Source organism: Athene noctua, chromosome 4, assembly GCF_965140245.1.
Source record: "Athene noctua chromosome 4, bAthNoc1.hap1.1, whole genome shotgun sequence".
NCBI classification, from domain to species: Eukaryota; Metazoa; Chordata; class Aves; order Strigiformes; family Strigidae; genus Athene; species Athene noctua.
In genome coordinates, this window is record NC_134040.1 from 59,579,883 (window position 1) to 59,600,568 (window position 20,686).

At 39.6% G+C, this 20,686-nt stretch overlaps 1 protein-coding gene across 1 annotated transcript; it reads left to right on the plus strand.

The window, feature by feature from the left end:
* LOC141960291 (sodium/hydrogen exchanger 9B2-like) lies at window positions 1-16,843 on the plus strand. Its single transcript, XM_074905505.1, has 11 exons — window positions 1-93; window positions 1,643-1,823; window positions 3,320-3,490; window positions 6,475-6,617; window positions 8,419-8,546; window positions 9,436-9,611; window positions 10,137-10,243; window positions 11,393-11,542; window positions 13,813-13,921; window positions 14,135-14,271; window positions 15,235-16,843. Exons 1-11 carry the CDS (start codon window positions 1-3, stop codon window positions 15,472-15,474), a joined length of 1,635 nt encoding a protein of 544 aa, XP_074761606.1. The 3' UTR covers window positions 15,475-16,843.
* The last annotated feature ends 3,843 nt before the right edge of the window (window positions 16,844-20,686 follow it).

Consider the following 20,686-nt stretch of genomic DNA (forward strand, 5'->3'; position numbering starts at 1 on the left):
ATGGTAAAAGAGAATATTGCAAATGATGATGAAGATTCTGAACCATCAGTATGTGAGAGAAATGGCATGATTCCCATGCATGAGCAAAGTGAAGTAATTCAGATCTCAAGGTACGATTTGCATCAGAGGGAAGCCTCCCTTTCCTTTTTCTTCCTACATCTGTTAAAATCCATACATCTGAAGGGAATGCAAATAGAAATCTCCTCAGTGGGAATTGCTTAAAATTAACAAATGTTCAGCTTTTAAAAATCTGTAGTATGTTAGATTGCTGTAAATCTGTGGTTGCAATTTCGGCTTGAAGTGGAAAATGCATCAGCATATGTTTTATAATCAGCTATGGAAGAGAACTACGTGGACTTAAGATTGCTTCCTTGCTTTCAAATTGTGCCCATTTGTCCACTTGCTGAAAGTTGTTCATTTTCCTTTTCTTATCTAACAAAAATAGAAAAACCCCACAGTTTTAAATTTCTGCATGTATATTTCCAGTGTTATTGGAAACTTCTATGGCTTTAAAAAAGATATGCAGTAAATGCAAGTAAGAATAAAATTCTTAACATAAAAGGCACTTTAGAGTAAACATGTAGTATTGACTGTAAAGGTAAGTACTGTATGGCATGTCTTTATACACATGGGTAGCTGGTGATCACAGAATCACAGGGTGGATAAGCAAGTAACTCCACGCTGAAAGCTCACAAGATTTGTGTTCCAACTGTGACTCTGAGTAAGGGATATATATATCTGTCTAGAGAGAGAGATGAGAACGAAGAATAATCAGGAATGTGGAACTGTTACTGGAAGAGGGCCAAACCACAGTATAGGCAAGAATTCCATGTCTATGCTGTGACAATGAGCTGACATGAAGGTGAATAATCATAAGAGAAGGTAGATGATTAACTTGTCAAAAATAAGGACGCTAAAGTGAAGTGAGACACATACCCAAAAATGGTCAAAAAGGGCTTTGGCTATGAATATGGATAAGCAGATGGACCAGTATAAGATAACAGCTTCAGGGAACCATTCTTCAAGGAAGTAACTCCCAGGGTGGTATCTCTCCATCTCTATCTTGACTTACCAGCTTGAGCCTTCCAGCAATGGATCATGTGAGTAATGCTTGCACTGACCAGCTGTTCTCTTTCATCTTTGTCTAATCATGAGTAGGTTTTGTTATTTCGGTTCAAGGTGTTGCAACCAAAGTTTTTTAGGAATTATATTAGACACTTGTCTCACTGGAATGATGCTAGTCATGCATTGTATTGCAAAATTTAGCCTGGAAACAGAACCTTATAAAATTGTAGAAAATATTAATAAATATTTAGTATGTATACAAGATAAGGTGAACCTGGCCTGTTAATGTTGTTTCTTCACCAGATATGCTGATACTGTTGCTGGAACAGGTGCTATTTCTATTGTGACAGTAGTCCTGTCAGTTGCCAATAAGAAGGCCAATGTTCTGCAGTCTCTCATATGCAGTTCTTTGTGCTGTGTGAAAACAGACACATAACAAAAAACCCCCAATTTACTCCAAAGCTGTTAACGTAGTCATCTGTAGACAGTGTGGATCTAGTGCATTGCAGATGATTTCGGGTCTTGTACACTACTTCAGGCATGCCACTTCTGAGAGAGTCTCATTGTTTTCATTCAGGAGGGACCAACAGTAGGTGCCAAAGGTACTGATGGGAATATACAAACAGAAGAAACTGCTCTCTTGAATCGTGCTCAGCAACTTCCAGAACCAGTAGCAGGGTCTTCAATACCTGCAAGAACATGGAGACAAATATTTACTTGTCCTCCTCAGGGTTTACTGGCCCAAACAGTGACAAATGGTATGTAAGAAAAATTAAAATGAGTAATGGCAAATGAAGTACTTGTTTCTCTGGATGTGATTATATCTGTCCATTGTCCTTGAAAATAATGAAGGGAAGTGGCTATGTTTTACCATATCACACCTTTGTTTCAGTGTTTTAGCAGCAAAAAAATAAGAGGTGAAACAAAGATTTGAATGTATAGTTTTTGCTCTTCCATCCTCTCTTCTGTGTTTAACATAGTAGGTATGTTTTTGCATTACAAACTGTTTTCATCAGCAGAAAGACCTCCTAATTTTCATCTTGACAGTTCGTTTTGGTGTGAGAGCACTAAGATGATTACAAACACAGTGGTATGTTTGGCAGGCTGGATGGCTTTTTGTTGACTTGAGACAACAAATCTGAGACTTTGCAGTGATACCTTCTTTTGTTCCTTAATACCCCAGGCTTGCAAAGCCAAGAATCCTAACGATAAAGCAAACAGACCCATTCTGGTTAAGATTTGCCCTACACTGAAGTCTCGCAGAAGGGAGTGCCTGGCTAACCAGTTATTTCAGACTTTTCCTAACAAAATACACTTCCTGTGGTTGTGACTGCTTCCAAAGCCTCCGTTCTCTCTTGCTTGGGATCCTTAGGCTTTTATGTTTGGAAATCTACTGGTTTTCCCTTTGCCACCTGTCACCCTCAAATAGGATTAAGAAAAATACGATCTGAAAATGCTATACATCTTCTTATGATGATCTTATGAGAAGAGGGATTTGTTCAACACATTTTTTCCTATCCTTCAGTCTTCTGCTTTTATATCTATGCATGTCTGTTCTTGTTGGATAACTATAGGAACAGATTTGGGAAATCTGGAAAGAGGGTAATATTTTCACAGATTTTATAATATTTTCACTTAATGTTCTCATATTTTTCAGGCATTTTTTTTTCCTTGTGTATTATCCTCTTTGATCAAGGGAAGTATCTGTACTACTTCAGGCTGTCCAGAGACATGACCTTCTTCAGATTTTTTTCCCCAAGGATGGCAATATATTGCACAAGCACACCCAGCCAAAAAAAATGTACTTAAATTCCTTTAAAAATTGGACTGGAGCTGCATTCATTAGCTTGAAGGTGTGCCAGGCTGTAGAGCAGCAGGTTCTTACTGCAATTCTGAAGTAACTGAAGAAAGATGGGCAAATGCAAGATAAGTTAGTGAAAGTATTTGCTTTTAGTTTGGGACCTGTTTAGTGCTTTTCACAGTGGCCCAAGGCTCACTCAGTAGTTTTTGGTCACTAATGATGTTCCTGTTACCATTTTTTGAAGTATCTTAGCATCTATAAAATCAGATCAGTTTAGGGAGCATCAGAGGTTAAACACATTTTCTACTAATGCAAAAACCTGATTTTTAAGGGAAGTGGTTTTAGTTCTGGAAGTCAATGGTACCTTTTGCATTAGTAGAAAAAAAATGTGATCTAATAGCAAAGTCGTCCCTGAGAGATGATGAAATATGAATATTTCTTGTTTTTTTTCAGTGGTAATCGTGATCCTGGTTTGGGCTGTGGTTTGGTCCATCACTGGGACTGAGTGTCTCCCAGGTGGAAATCTGTTTGGAATTCTCTTTCTTTATTTTTTTGCTGTCATTGGAGGTAAAATTTTTGGATTCATTAAAATACGAACACTACCCCCTCTCCCTGCTCTTCTGGGTAAGATATCCTTCCTTCTTCCTGCATATTTATATTGTTTAAACTGTCAAGTAGTATCTGCATGCTAGGGATGTTTGCAGTGGGAACAAGCAGACTGCATCACACTCAAATTCTGTGGCTTTTCCAAGTGACTTTTATCTGCTCCTCTCTGAGAAGGTGCAAAATTCTCCAAACTGGTTCAAGTGAAATTTCCTGTGTATTGCTAAGGCTCTCCTCTTAATTCTCTGGGGGACAAGAGAACTGTATACCTACAGATTCAAAGGTTATTTTCCTTCAGTCCCCTCTGTCAGAGTTACTTAAAATTTGAGTTTAATATTCCTCAACAGGAGTCTTAATCTGACCTCCTTTTATAGTAGAATAATTAATTCATAAGGAAATTATTGCTGAGCTGTTCCGCACATATCTCACGCAGCAAAAATGTCTTCCAAAAAAACCACTACAGGGATTTCCTACTACTGGCAATCCAGAACAATTTCTTTCTTCTTCCTTTATCTCAAGATAACTGAAACCTGAGAAATTCACCACAAGGAGTGTGCATTTCTTCTGAAGAGAGTTATTTTGAAACAATTATAACACTGTTGTTCACATCAACATCATATTTTATTTTACATAAAAATGCAAAATAGAAGTGGGAGATGAAAATTAAATTGATTCTGACATCATCAGAACCTTTTCAGACTTATTTTCTAGAGGAGGTTTTGGTTAGATCAGTACAATATTGTGAAGTGCTGTAATGTCAACGAAGTTGAAAAATGAAGCTCCGGGTTCTTTTCACCAGCTGTATACTGCCCCCTTAGGCTTAGCGCAGAAGCGAGTAAAGCAGCTGACAGACAGTAAAACTTCATGGCCCGGCGGGCTACAAATACCTGCCTGTAGTTCACGGATGTGATTTTGTAACGTGCATAGCTGGTGGTGTGCCTCACGCAGTAGCACTGCTTACAGAAGGGATCGATAGCTTCATACACGGCTCCATCCAGGCAGTACACACGTTCTTGCACTGCTTAGTTTCACGAGCAAGAAAAAATTCAAATGAGAGGGAGGGAAGTTTTTCATATAGCATGCATGCCTGCAATAATATGAATATAGAATGTAATACACAAGAAGTCTGCCCTTTTTAAGTAAACACCCCCCTTAAAAAAAAAAAAAAAAAAAAAAAAGACGTTTCTGACCATTTGGATTGTGCTTATTTTTAATTACGTCTGTATCTAAGAGTTACGAGTTAGGCATGAAACTGCTTGTCGGACAGGTAATAATGAACAACAGAAACTTAAGCGTGACAGCACATGTCTGTTGAGTTGCTTAGGACAGAGTTCATTGTTCAGATCCCAAGTCTTTGAGAAAAATTAGAGAAATCTACAAATTGGAAGAAGAGATACACAGTATCTTTGAATATTCTTTTTTACACTAAAAATACACATTTTGTACTCTTACGTGCCTTTAATCCACTTGTGCTAGGTGCAGTTGAGCATAATGTGGCTGGCTAAGCACTTAAGCACCTTATAGTGAGCCTCTGTCTCGGGAAAAAAATGAATTAAATTGCTCCTGAAACAGTCACACAGTGTATTTTAGGTATCCATTGCAGAGAGGTTTCTGCAGCAGGCAACATGGAACAGAACAGTGAAGGTCTGAGGTGGAGTTTTTTGCTTTGTTAAGTAGATCAGGGTAGCTCCAGTGATTTGGACCTCATGCAAACATTGCAAAGAGCATGTGATCATGATGCTAGCCTGATATAATTGTCATGAGGTACCGCAGATTAATTATGCCACTGTTTTTTTTCGGAGAGGTGGTGGGAAGAGCAATGTTTGAAAGTTTAGTGTGTTCCAGATCAAATCAAGTTCACAGGCAAGGCTCACACCAAGCTGGGACCAAACTGAGCACAGTGTGTTTACATTTTCTCTTTTTTGGTTTCCTGTTTCTTAAGGAGGCTAATATAAAACTATGTCACAAAAATGTATCTTTGAATCATCAGGACCTACAATGAATCATTGCAGATCTATAATACATTTAAAGTGAACTTTACTGGACTTTTCTGTATCCTTCCAGAACTACAGTTTTGATAGCTTTGCAGGAAGTCTCCAATTAGACAGTTTTGCTAATATTTGCAAAAGGTTGGATCTTGCAGGTAGTTCACATAGAGGATAAGACCAAGTTCCTGGTTTTTTCTCACTTTTTTTCCCCCCTCTGTATAAAGTCATGTTGCCAGAGTATTTTAAAATGTCTTAAGTTAGTCCACAATTAGCTGTTTTAAATTATATTTCCCAATGAACTCAACATTATGGTTCCTGTGATACCTGCTTTTCACAGAATCACAGAATCATCTAGGTTGGAAAAGACCTTGAAGATCATCTAGTCCAACCATTAAGCTCACACTGACCATTCTCAACTACACCATATCCCTAAGCCCCAACCTGACTCTTAAATGCCTTCAGGGACAGGGACTCCACCACTGCCCTGGGCAGCCCATTCCAATGCCCGTTCCAATACCCGTTCTGTAAAGAAATGCTTCCTAATATCCAGTCTAAACCTCACACCTTCTTACACCTAAGAGGATTTTTTTAGATTTCCAACTTCTGAGGTAAATACACGGTACTAGATGATCTTACTCTTTTCATGTTCAAACAAGCTAACAAGAAAAATATCTTTAAGGATACAGAGGTGGTTTGGCTTATGGTAAGTATGACCCACACCTGGTGAAGAGAGCTGAATTCTGTTGACTCGCACTAAAGCTACATGTCAGCATCCTGCGGGTTTATTCATTGGTGACCTGGTTTGTTCTTAGGCCACTTTTATTGCTTTAAACGTGTCTCTCTCTTTCCATGCTTCTGTTCCCATTGTTAAAACATGGCTAATAATTCAGAACATGGATTGCTTCTTTGTCTCTCATAAATACATAATATGGTGTCTATTTTTAAGAATTCTATGCAAGCTTTTCTTGGGCAATAAAAACAAATCGTTTGAAAGGAGCCTATTTGCTTTCATTTAAGGGATGCTACTTGCTGGTTTCCTCATCCGAAATACCCCATTCATTAGTGACATTGTCCAGATAAACCTGCGCTGGTCTTCTGCACTGAGGAATATTGCTCTGTCAGTTATCTTGACCCGAGCAGGACTTGGCCTGGATCCAAAGGTATGGCACCAGCCATTTGTCTGAAGCAAAGTATACAACAGCCCTCAAAAAAATCTGAATTATTAGTTCTGTTAAAAACACTGAACTGTTCAGCCTTAGAGAATCTGCAAATTAGATCATTACAGAAAGCATTGTATAGTCATATGTATGTTAATATTAGCAGTTGGATTTGGAGAGTAGGCGAGCAATCCAAAAAACACCTGAAGGAAACTGATTTTATTACTATTTTCCCCCTCGCCTTAAATAAATTTCCTGAATTTTGTGAGCAGAACATCTTGAGGCTACGTGCTCCATCATGGTCTGTCAGGAAGTTTTCACTCCCTGACAAACTCCCTGTCAGTTTATACTGACAAACTAAAACAAGTAATGGAAGGGATCCCCAATCCTTGAAAAAGAATGTTCCTTGTGTTGACAGAAATCAGAAAAACTCAACCAGCCAAAAAATCCAAATCTGTGTGCATTTTTTACTCTTTTCTTTTTGAATCATTGCCATTTTAATACAAATATATTAATTGCAAAGCTGAGTCCTGCTGCATTACAGAAGCAATGCTTCACATCCCAATGAAGACCATAACACTCCTGTGAACAAAAAAATAGTCTTCCTCTGCACACTATGAAATGTGGTGTTCCATAAATTAATAAGGGCAAGGTTTTGCTTGATCAAAAATAACCTGAAATAAAGCTGTAACATTTTGGCCCCTATCTGTTTAAGGGACCACTTAAAGTTTATCTAAAACTTAGGTCAAGTATAGCTAGTTCAGAACAACTAAACTGATTTTTCTTAACTGAGAAAAACTAGGAAGTTGCCAGTGCTTCAGATATTTAGGAAAATAGGGTTTTGTCATTCTTGAAAAATGCCTGGTTTTCTAGATTACAATCATCTCTTTTTCCAAGACATTGAAGCTTAAATGATCGTGGACTCTGTGTTGTCAGAGACTTTTCCTTCCATTACATCTCTTTTTGCCAAGGGAACTTGATCTTTGGGTCATTTTTCTCCCATGTAGCAATCGAAACTGTCATTTGAACTCTGTATGTAGCAGTGCTTTGATGCAGTTACAATTGTTCCTCATGTAATTGAATCTGTGAAGACAGAGATGTCAGTTGCTCTGGTGAACCCAACCCTAAGCAAGGGCTCTAGCAAGCCCTAATTATGCTGGGATAAACTCTGCTGGTAAAAAGTGCAACTCTCTGATTTTTACTTTTTTTTCCCCCATGTTAAAACTGGGGACCTGTTCTAGCAGAGTCATGTTTGTGACTAGATATTAAAGGCAGCCATTGCAAGTAAATACTCTGTTTTAAAGACGTTTTTGAATAGACATTGCTGAGCCAAATGGAACTTAATATGTTCTGGATATCAAGTGAAAGACAGCTGAAAGAGATGGTTGGTTGGCTCCTTGTGCCAAGTTTATGGAGTTCTGTGACTTTCCATGATTTGTTCCTGGATTTTGAGATAATTTTTTGGGTATGCTTGTGTAACTTGTGGCATCATAGCGAAATCTTTTGTGGCTAGAGCAAATGACCTCAAGTAGCTATGGGTAAGTCAGCTGTGTTGAGGGTGCAGTTTTCAAATGGATCTCAGTGCTCTCACATTTAGTTTGCCCTGCACAAGAAGCCAAACAGAATTTTCTGCCACTCCTTCCTGTGACACTCCAGAACCTTGCTGAACCTAGATTCAGTGAGTTTCACTGCCACGCTTGGAGTTTTTTATCAAAGCCAATTGTGCCATGTAAAGCTGTCACATCCTGCACTGCAGCTCAGAGGGGTACCAATACTAATGTCTGAATGTGCTTGTATATTGCAGGCTCTTAAGAAGCTCAAAGCAGTCTGTTTACGGCTTTCTTTTGGACCGTGCATATCAGAAACATGCACAGCTGCTGTTCTTGCCTACTTGTTCATGCATTTGCCATGGCAATGGGGATTTATATTAGGGTAACGTATTCTCTTTTCTCTTGTATGACAAAGGTGCCTGTTTTCATGCTACAGTTAAATGATCCAAGAGCAGTTAGTTATCCGTGCCAAGGAGAGACCTCAGTGTAATGCCAGTTAGGAAGGTCTGCTTAGCCCATGTGGTTGTTTGCTTACCATTCGTGTCTGGCTCTGTGGCTAATTTAAAGGTCACATTTCCAGGCTGTGGAGGAGTACTTGCATCATTATTCTTCTGTGTTCGTGATCTGAATGCTTGAAGAAGGAAGAAGGATGGTGCAATCCCTGAGTCTTTTACCACAGCACAGGGGACATTTAGGGACAGAAAATGATACCACAATTTGGAGAATCTTCATACTGGAATTCAGAATTTCCTCATAGAGAGATGCATGTACGACAGTCTTCCTGTCACAAGTCAAGGATGAGGATATGGCATGTTATATTCTGGAGTAATATCCTTGAAGAGGAAACCTTTTCCAACTAGTTTTATCTAAACTGGTGGAATTGATCTGGACACATACTGGAGCAAGATGGATGAACTACTTCTCTCCACATGCTGATTTTTATGAGGAACTGCGCTACTGAGTCATAAGCATGTCTAGACCAGGTTCCTAAATGGGGCAATCAAGGCATGTATCAGGGAGTATAACTGGCCTGCAGTGTTGACTTAAGTCTTAGTATGTGGAGCCCTTTACTTTTAATACTGTTGAGTTGGGCAGGAAGTCAGAGCTGATTGCAGATCTGCATAGAAATATCCCTGCTTGTAATTAGCAGGGAAAGGTAATACCTTATGTAAAGGTCTATTTATATTTTAAGAGAATTGGGGTCAGAATATTTCGAAGTTTTTTAGTTCAGTGCTTTCTTTTTAAGAGAGGCTGAACCTCTGTGTTTTCAGTTTTGTTCTAGGTGCAGTCTCCCCTGCTGTGGTGGTTCCCTCAATGCTGATTTTACAAGCTGGGGGATATGGGGTGGAGAAAGGTGTCCCAACTTTGCTAATGGCAGCTGGCAGCATTGATGACATTATGGCTATCACAGGCTTCAACACTTGCCTTGGGATGGCTTTCTCTTCCGGTATGCTGCTTAATCTGTATGTGGTGAAATCCAGGACAGGGATATTTTGAAGAATGTGTGCTCTATTATGATTGACTGGTTTGTAACGTAATGACATTTTCTTATAAAGTTCACATATGGACTTGAATATTGAGAGGGAGATTACCCATCATCAGAAGTCTTGGTGTAACATTGTCTGCTCCGAGTTGTGGGTCACAAAAACTTTCAGAGAACATTTTTCCCTATCTAGCTGCCAAGTCTGGTCCCTGCATGCACAGCATAATGCTTTCAAATTTCCCTGGGTTTGGCTCTGTTCTCACAGTGGCTCTTTCCCTGGCTTCTCTGGCACACTTTCTTGGCATGAGCTTTCAGAGAAAGTTGTACTATCCAGTTCCTTCAGGCCCATAGGTTCCCTCCTGAACCCCTTTGTCCCCGAGTAATTTAAAGCAGACACTGTCTGGAATCACCCTTGTAGGTCTACGGTGTGGTTTGTATGCGAAGGGCCTTCGTATGGCTTACTGAACCCGTTTTTCTTTTGCCAAATAGGTTCTACTCTGTACAACGTGCTCCGTGGAGTGCTAGAGGTTGCTGTTGGCATAGCAGCTGGGGGGATTCTGGGAATGTTTGTTAGATATTTCCCAAGCCATGATCAGGTAAAAACACAGTAAAAAAACCTTTTAAAATAGAGAATCTTTGCTAAGGGATTATGTTCTTAAGTTATTCATTTCCAAGCTTCATGTGAAGCTGGTTTTGGGGAAGGCTTTGTACAGCACTAACAGCTTCCAGGTTACAAAGCTTGTCAAGTGAGGATGTGTTTTATAGGTGAATACTTGTTTACTGCAACAATAAAAATGTATGGTCTCATAGTCCTTCCTGGTGCAGAGTTTGGAAACCAGTTAACATCCTGCTCTCGCTGAAGGTGGTAGAAATGTCCACAAGTAAAGGAGAAAGGGTCTCATACCCATTTCAGACAGTAGAATAATCACCAATTAGTTTGATTTGTGACATATTTACTTCTATGAGATGTTTCCTGCAGGCCTAAGATTAAAAACAAGTAAAGCAGACAGATTGTAGACTTAAGTGATTGGGCATATCATTAGCGCTAATTAGAGTGTGCTACTTTCAATAAAAATTAAACATATAAAGTGGTAGATTCATTTACAATCAAGGGGCTATTAAGTGAACAGAAAATTGTGGAAGAAAGTAGATGTGTTCTGGACCACTGAAATCACATGCAAAGCATCTGCTGCCCTCATGGGACCACATTTTCTTCTTGATAAATAACCTAAGAAGTGCAGTACAGGACCTAAACAGATAAATAGAAATGGGGAACAATGGCAGAGATATAACTGTCTGCTGTGAGACTGGATCAAATAAAACTAGTCTGTACCTGAAAATGTTTGACTTGTCCTTGAAAACATCTAGTGGCAAGGATTTCACTTCTCCTTGGCTAAACCTTTCTAGTACTTGCACTGAGAGAAAATCCTGTGATCAAAGCATTGAAGCAGGGCCGTTACAATAAAGCATCATGTTCTTTGTGATACAAAAAGCCGATTGGCAATAAGATTTTGGATGGGCAGAGGAAAAAAAAATAATTCAAAAATTTAAATTTCTTAGGAATTAATGTCCAAAAAAACCCCTCAACTCAACTAAGCACTTCAGCTCTCACTTGAAAGGTTCAATTCTTTCACAGTGGTTAATGGCAATTTTTATTTTCAATTTTTTATTTTCAAAATTAACAGAAGTAACCTTTTTCCTCCATTTCTAAACTAAATTTATTTTTTGTTTGTCTCTGGCTGCAGGCATCTCTGGCATGGAAGAGATCATATTTTGTACTTGGACTGTCCATGTTTGCTGTTTTTGGCAGCATCTACTTTGGCTTCCCTGGATCAGGAGGGCTCTGCACATTAGTCTTAGCTTTTGTTGCAGGTGTGGGATGGTCTGATGAAAAGGTGAATGTTTACATAACGAAGCATACCATAGAAAAACTCCTTTGAATGTGCAGGAGTCTGAATTTCTGTCAGTAGTGGTAAATGATGCATTTATGAAGCATTAGGGGGTGTATGGATTTTAAAAAAATTCTATGTTTATTTTGGAAGTCTTTAACATTTAACATGACAGAAAGTTACCATGTATGTGAATATATATTGATACAAAGCCTAACATACTGACAGAGAAATGCTCACAAGCTTTTCTTAGACATCATAAGCCACATAAAGGAGATTGAGTTGTCAAGGCACTTGACTAGGAATCCAGAGCTTTATGTCTCAGCTCTATGAGTGTCTGTGACCTTACACAGTCACTTTATGGTAAAATTTACAAACAGTTGTGCACATGGCCTGAAAACTGTGAGGGTTTGTTCCCTGTGGTTTGGGGGGGGCTGAAATGGAAAACAGTAATTAACCATCCTCTCTCATCTTTCCCAAATCTCAGCCAGTGTATTCTGGATAAATCAGAAAGCAGGGGGCCCACAGTAGATGGTGATATAAGGTCATACAAAAACCGTACAGAAGACTGCTTATTAGTCACTTTCTCTTAGCTACTAAGCCTGCTTCCTTCTACTGTTGCTGCCCCGCTGCAATTCTGTACCTTGGCATGTCTCACTGCCTCTTTTGCTTGATACCATCTACACTTAATGTTTTAAGGGTATCTTTCTCTCCACAGCTGTAGCTTTGCAACATGCAGTAGGAGAAGGGGAAAAGAAGAAAGGAAAGGGGATCAGATATAGCAGAGTCCACATTATTATCCCCATCTAGACCCTGACTTCAGTAAGATCTCAAGGTTTATTAAAACAATGAAAAAGAAGCCATGGGTTCTATTTAAAGCATTACATTGTTGTCCAATTTTAGAAGAAAAACTCTTCTTGGGGCTTAACTACTAAGGACAATACAACTGACAAGGAAGGACCTTGAAAGAGTATATACAGTCTATAAATGCTTAGTTTAAATTCTTTTGATCAGTGAATGAAGCTTCTTGGCCTTAAGGATGTTGATTTCAAATGCCTTAGCTCTTTTATATCAGATACGGTTTGAGATGTCTGCATACTCTGTACTCAATATATTGCCAAGGTTTTCTGCTGGGTTTCTCAAAGGCCACTGCCTCTTACTGTCCTTGGTGGAAGTCACTTGGCACATACTGTCCACAGAGAACAAGGAAGATGGTACCTATTGCTAGAACAATTAAACGGGCAGTAACAGTCTGAAATAATGCTAACATCTGTTATTTTTTTGCCAGAATAAGAAAAGGGTGAGATAACAAGGAGAAATGAGGCAAACAACAAAAAAGGTTCACAAGTCTGTATCTTTCCACCTCCTTCTCTCTAAGGTTAGAAGGTGTTTATGTATTACGGTCCTCTACCATTCCATTGACTGAAGATCAAGAAAGTTGCAGGATCAGTCCCAGAGAGAACACTGAGGACATGACATGTCTAGGCCCTGTATTGATTATTAAGTGACAGAGCACTGCACTTGTACTTTCCACACACTCCAGCCTGAAGGTTCATTTGTTACTGTAGAACCCACTTAAATGAAAAAGAAGTGCTATTAGATATGCTATGTGTACCTTTTCACAGAAGTGCAAGATTCCTGTTTATCCTAGCAGCAGTTGTTTTAGGAAAATTGTTAAGTGTAAAGTTCAAGCACAAGGCAAAAAGATGGCTTTTCCTCATACAGTACATCACACTAGAAAGTTCAGCACTTACTAGTATGGGATTTCAGACTTGCTTGGTCTAACTTTGCTCCTGCTCACTTGGAGACAGGCCTCTAACTGAGCGCAGCACGAGCAGAGTTATGTCATGACTGAGACTTTTGAGTGTTTGACTCTGCTCAGATACAAATGGAAGAACATCTTTAAGCATGCAGTTCCCAAAGGATCAGAAACTTCATGGCAAAGCTGTTCAAATTACATCTTCCTCAATACTAAAAATCAACTATGCTTTATTTTTCTCCTCTTGTCTGCAAACTGCTTTGTTACTGTTCAGACATCAGTGATTTATACCACTTCTTGAGATAGGAAGCATTTATTTACTACCAGAGCTAGACACACTCTGACCTTTGAACAGTGTGCAAGTGATTTTAAAACTTTTAGTATTAGGTCAAAGAAGGAGGAGCAATTCTGGACAATCTTTAGGATACATTTTCACTTTGTCTTTTGATTAATTAAATGTTGTGTCTACTTGACCGTATTTTGGGGAATTTACAGATTCTTTTTTTTTTCATTGCAGAGAGAAGTAGAAAAAATTGTTGCAGTTGCATGGAATATCTTTCAACCTTTTCTTTTTGGTTTAATTGGAGCAGAAGTATCTGTTACATCTCTTAGACCTGAAACTGTTGGTAAGATCATTCCCTAATTATCCAGCTTTCACTACTGGCTTCCAGAGAATCTCTATAAGGAAAACTAAAGCAAAGCAGACTATGGCTGACCCCCCCAAAAAAAACCCTCCGAAACCAAAATCCAGCCCAACTGTAAAGCTACAGTTTTGGGAAGCTTATTCCCCTCAGGCACCTATGCACAAAAGTACTGAGAAGTGTTTGTCTTTGTTGCAGGGCTCTGTGTTGCTACATTAAGCATTGCCCTAGTTGTGCGAATCATAGCAACGTTCCTGATGGTGTGTTTTGCTGGGTTTAATTTCAAGGAGAAAGTATTTGTCTCATTGGCATGGATTCCCAAAGCCACTGTCCAGGTAAACAGTCCAACATTGCTCTCATTCCAAGCTAAATCTGTTGTACTTAGCAAAGCTTCTCACAGCTAGCATGGAGAACAGGGAGAGGATCAGGCTCAGTTATTAGCAGCGTAGTGTATGGACAGTTCATATTCTAAACCATGCTAAGTCTGCTTGAAAAGCATATGGAGATCCTTCTACATGAAGGTGTTTTGCTTGCATCCTGGGTTGTACTCTTAATAATGACAACGAATTGTACATACATCACAGGAAGTTTAACTGTTTCTCAGCTACTGCAGATTACTGTCCCTTTACATACAGATTCTGAGAACTCCCAAAACAAAGGTAAAAGCTCTTACACATGATGTGTCTGCAGGGACAGTCACACCAGAGGCTCAGAATAGGTTTTCAATTTGTGATTGTTTGGTAAGGGGTACTCTGACCCTAGAAAAGCCTCAGGCCGACTGCATTCCAGCTCCTTTATTTCAGTGATTGTTAAGTGATGTAGACTTTGCCTCAATAGCATGATTACTTGCAAACAAAAGTTAATAATCTGAACAGGCAAGGATTATTACAAGATTTGTGAACTAAATTTTCAGAAGCTGCTACTAGTTGACTGCTTTCAGGACACATTTTCAAAGTGTGGCATTTTAACAGCTGCAACAGGCAGTATACTGGCCCGTTTCATTAATCACACATACTACAGAAATGTGAATAAGATGGCAGCTAAGCAATGTTCCTCACAGGAGGGAACCACCCAGATAAACTCATTAGCTTAGGAAATTCGATGTGTACCCAAGTAAAAATTGTTCTCAGGTGTAATACAACATTTACTTTTCTATGTACTGCCTAGAAACAAATGGGTTGAAAGAAACCAAAAATGTCAAATTTATTTTAAATGCTGACTGATGATTAGTCCCTTTTTTTCTTCTTTCAGTGCTAAAGGTTACCTGCACCATCTGAGCAATGTTTTCTTTCCTGCAGGCTGCAATAGGTTCCCTTGCCCTGGATACAGCGAGAAGTCATCAGGATGAGCAACTGGAAAAGTATGGAATGGATGTGCTGACAGTAGCTTTCTTAGCTATCTTGATCACTGCTCCAATTGGAGCTCTGGTTATTGGCTTGGCAGGGCCCAGACTTCTGCAGAAGGCTCAGACAAATAGCAAGGAGGATGAGGAAGGTGCTGAAGTTGGCGAAGAGGCAGATGCCTGTGAACCTTCGTAAGGCAGACGTCTACAGGAAAGTGGTGCTTCAGCCCTTACACTTCTGTTGAGTAAACACGGCAAGTCTGTAATCTTTCTGGAGGAAACCCAAATGAGTATGTTACATCTGCTATTTTAAAAGCAGCCCCGGTGGAGTTTTATAAAATATTTTTGTATGTTGATGGTGCCTTAAGAGATGCAATAGCTGAACATACAGTGAATAGGCTGGCCAGGCGGTGAGTCACTGGGAAGTCAGCAGTCAACAGTTACTTGAAATGTGTGGGTGTGAGGCCAGGGAGAGGATCAGAATTGTTCAGGCATGGAGTGGAGTCATGAGGTGGATTATAAACAGAAGAAAACGGAGACTAATGTGAATAACTTCTTGATGGCTGAAACTGGGCCATGAGATGACAAGTTCAGCAGCTCAAAGAATGCAACTTCTGAATAAGAGACTGCTGACACGGTGAATGAGTCCTGCCGTGGGTTGGCGATTCCCTCTCCTTCATTTGGGTACCAAAACTTGCCTTTTCCTATTGCTGCTCTTCCTCACAGCTCATGCACTCCTTTGTGCCTTCACAGGACTGTCAGCTCTGGTTGTAGCAAGAACCAGCAAGTGGCACTTATTGTGCTGAAAGAGACAGTTGGGTCCATCACGGACTGTGGTAACGCAGGTGTTGCTAGTGCCGGTAGAAAAAAGGACTGAGCTTGAAAATGGTGTAAGGGTTGTGGAAGGCTGTAAGGACTGGGCGAGGGTTGTATGGAATTGGGATGGCTGCTTCTGAACCTGTGTACCTCAGCCTTCGCACAACATGATGTCAAGGGAGGGAAAGCCAGCTCTTCAGCCACTGAGGGTGGCTATGTTCTGGTGCTGGCCGGTAGGACAGCAGGGAGAGCTCTTCTCAGGTGGGGTTTGCTGGCAGGGCAACAACACCAAGGTGGCAATGAGGTGGCACCTATCTTCCTCAGCTCCTTTTGGGGAACTCAGCAACAGCAGCAGATCTCTTCTTAAATCAAGATTCACAGATCAGCCACAATCTCCTGTTGCTTTGTCCTAAGTTATTACACATCAGGCTGAGAAAATGGCATGATCAGGTCCTTCTCATGTCTGCATTTGGATAACTGCAGCAAAGAAAACCAGGTATTTTCTAAAAATATAGCCTGTTAGTGCTCATTTTTCCAAGAGGTGGCTGGCTGGATTGAATGTGGAGAGTGGAGGCCTCTCAGATTGCCAGGGCATTTTTTCCCTCTGACTGATGCAGAAAACTAATAGACTTTAAATGAACAGCCTTGAAAATGCAGTGCTGAAGGAAGGTAGAAAGTGAGAGGAGCTGTATTCCCACCTGCCTTCAGAAAGGTTGCTGTGTGAAGGCAGGTGTCATGAGGAAGCAGTGTTTAGGACACAGCACTGGCACCCTCAGCATGTACCCACAGATCCTGTGGGTCTTTCCAGAAACACAAGTTGTGTGTGGCTGTGGATCATGGTAATGACTGGCAATAACTCATAGCTAATATCTTGCCAAAACATTTCACCAGAGGGAGCAAAAAGCTCAAATGTGGGTTTCATGTTATTTAATATAGATGCCTCCTGCACAGTCCATTGCAATATAGTTTACATTTGATTTTCTCATTCCCAGAGGAGTGTCCTTTCTCTTCTCCTTGACTGTCCTAAAGCCAGGAGTAAACCTCTCTGTTGATCAAAATCCTGCTCTTGCCTTTAGCTTTGGTATCAGTTAGGGTTTAGTATTGACAGATACCATAAAATCTTTCTTACTCTGACACGTTTTGTACAAGTAACTAGCTCCAGGTAGGTCATTCCCAGCTCCTTTCTGAGGCATAGAGTCAGTACAGCATCCCTCAGAAACTGGAAGTTTTATTTTGTTACTTTTTAGTATGTTAGATTGTGCCTGTAATCAAGGTGGACAACACCTCGCTGTAGATTTCTACATTGCAGTTCACTGAACTCATTTTACAGGATACTGTATAAAATAGATTTGTTGAGTCTAGCTATTTTGGGCATTAAGTAAGAACTAATCAATTCTCTTTTAGGTTTTACACTTTTAATATGCAACACAAGAATGTACTGAAATATTTTTAAAAGAAAACTATCTGAAACTGTATTATTTGCAGAATGTCTGCATAGGGCTCTGTATGCAGATTAATTACATCTCAGTATGGGTGGCTTTTATATGCCTTCCCTTCCAAATCAAAAAGAAAGCTTTCTGAGAAATATTTAAGGTTCATAGCCTGCAGTTCCAGCACAGTGATAAAAATACCAGTAAATTCTTTGGTAAGTTTTCCCCTAACATCGACATTTTTCTTACTATACACACTGCTGTTCTCTCCACTTCCTCAGGGAATGTGCAGTTCATGTTTGTCCCCTGACCAGAAGGGAAGATGCTTTCACACTGTGCGGGTCCTGTGCTTGGTGGATATTGTGTCAGTCACTGACCTCTGTGGCTGTTCTGCCTACTTTGCATGGCTAACAGAGGCACTCTGTTACTTAAATGGGGTAGTGTTATTATTGTATTTGGAAATTACTGTTATTTGAAAGTTACTGTATTTGGAAATGGTAACATCTGTAAACCTCACTGCTAAGATGAGGGAATATGATGTTCAATTTATTATGGGCTACTGTCTGTAATTCTACTTGAGTAAAACGTAGAGGAGTAGAAGCTTTATAAAGTTCACTTTTTCATTAAGTTTTACAAAAAGTAAAATCCTCTTGCAGGGAGGAATCACTGTGGCAAATTTGGTGTCTGTTCAGTAACAGAAGCATGATGTGTAAGGATTATAGCCCTTTAACTTTGAACACAACCCCTGACAAACAGCCCTTGTTCATGATAGCCTCTAATACTTGCTCACCATCATAACAGTATCTTATAAATTGGATTTATCATGTTCCCTTAACCTCAGCACACTCTCAATTTATTCATTAGATCACTCCCACCGAGTGTTTGAATAGCTATACCAGTGAAAAGCGTCATCTTGTTCACTAATCTAAATGAAATTGAATCAATTTGCCTTCCCTAACCACCATATGTGGATGTTTCTCACAAGATCCCTTTCCTCCAGCTTTTATTAAATCTTCCCAAAGAATCAGGCTGAAGCTATTACACAGACCTGCAGATCTAAAATGAAAGGCATTAATGTTTATAATGCACCTTTCCTTGCCTTCCAGAAAGGACCAAACTGTAGCTTGAAAATACATAACTGAAATGAAAGTCATGAAAATGTTATCCTGGAGCTAAAAACCTAGGAGACTTGGTTTTTTTAATAAATATCATGACAATTTCAGCTGATTTTAAATAGCAGTTAACTTTGAGAGATATGATTTCACTTTTTACACTTTTTATCAGTTTGGATGGGTGAAGTCATGACACTTAAGACCACCTCCCTTTTAACAAAATGCCATGAAATCATTCATCAATAATGCATAAATTCAAGCCAATAAAATCTTTACGCCATGTCAGTCTTTTATTTGCGGGAAATAAAATTAGAGCCCAACATGCAGTACACTGTAACCAGAGGAGTCCTCCTGTCACACAGACATGATCACAGCATAATGGGGGAGAGTATTAAGCACAGTGTGTGTGCACTGTTCCAGAAGGTTCGCAAGAACCTCTGCAGCAGAAAGCTCTGACGGCACAGCACGTTCCTGGTGGCTAGCAGCGGGCAGAGTTACAGAAGGCAGCATATGGGAAAACAAAGAAATGGGCCATCTGGAAGCAGGGAGTTACACAGTCCAGGGGATGCAGGGGTAATGTAATGATAATCACTGCTTCCTCTCTCTTTTTCAGCCAAACTGAGCCTTTTAGGGAATTTGGACTGAAGTCTAAAATTAACTGTGAAACACTTATGGTGTAATACAGCCACAAAACAGTGAATGATACAGTTTTTGCATTTTGCTTTTTAAATAAATTGAATGCAAGAGATCAAATTTTGTGCCAGCTGCACTTCAGTTACATTCACTTTGTCTAGTAGTTGCCACAAATCAGACCTCTTTCTCTAAATGTATTTGTTTTACAAGTTTATTTGTAGTCTGCTGTAACTATTGTTCAAGTCCACAATCAAAAGAAAAGTAAACATTACTGTTCTTAGAGAGGAAAAAGGCATGTCGTGACATGCCAAGTTCAGCTTCCCCTGATTTTGCATCAAGACTGTGAAGACCTGGTGTACTGCCTCAGTCCTGGTCTTTACTGGCATTCAGGGCAGATTTATCCCTTTGTGTGGAGCTTCCAAATTAGGTTAGAAGAGTCATCCAGTGGCAAGACATGACCAAGCACATCCTAGCAAGTAACTGGTTCAACTCTCTTGATCAGTGGTGAGATACAGGGCTCTGCAGAAACTTCAGTCCTCAACTATCTATTCCCATAGATGTCAGGTAAATAATTTGAACCCATTAGTAATTTTTTGGGATGTTCCACAGAAAATTCTGTGTCCATGAGACAGTATTACCTTGACAGACTTTTGAAATGCAAGGAAATGGTCATTTATCTTGCTTGTGGTCTTCATTTTGTTACCATCTTGTGGAAATTACTAAAATGTCCTTTTTATAAAAGAATGGTGACCGAGTGCTGCTATTGCAGGCCTGTACTATAAATGTTCCATTCCCCTATAGACATAAACAAAACCAAAAAACCCCACCCGTTTGCTGCTAAACTATCTACAAATGTAGCTATGGAACAATCTCATGTAACAGCAAGCAGGGAGAAAAAATGAATTATATAATCAAGCCATGCCAGAGATGGAGTCAATAGATTAAACCTCACACTGTTGTTCTCCTTTTAAAGGAGCTTTGTGGGAGAAACAAAACCAATTTTGCTGTATTACTTACTCTTAGCAGGGTTTGTCCAAGTACAACAACGGAAGCGAGAACACGATGGATGTACATAGTTTACTTCTCAGACTTCAGAGGAAATACAACTATTCCAGTGCAAAAGTATCCTGATAAAAGCTGGAAGTGCAAAGACTTGTATATAATAACAGCCTGCGGATTTTAAAGCCTGGGGAAAAAAAATAGTTTTAAAGACAGGCATTTGCATTTCACACAGTAATTTCTTCACCAAACCCAAGAATTGGGGCTTGGTGTTCAATATACTGTAAGTGAAGACTGAGCATAAGACACTTAGCAACATTATAGATTTTTATTATAAATGTTGTATCCTAATACAATGTTTATGGTTTGTTCACCCATTAAGGTAAGACCACTACGAAGCATTTAAACATTAAAGATT

What these genes read in the sequence shown, in the direction of transcription:
- LOC141960291 (XM_074905505.1), top strand. Translation starts at nt 1, where the DNA reads ATGGTAAAAGAGAATATTGCAAATGATGATGAAGATTCTGAACCATCA. An exon ending in GACTTGGCCTGGATCCAAAG is followed by an intron (nt 6,618 to 8,418) that starts GTATGGCACCAG and finishes TGTATATTGCAG; the next exon opens with GCTCTTAAGAAGCTCAAAGC. An exon ending in CAATGGGGATTTATATTAGG is followed by an intron (nt 8,547 to 9,435) that starts GTAACGTATTCT and finishes CTGTGTTTTCAG; the next exon opens with TTTTGTTCTAGGTGCAGTCT.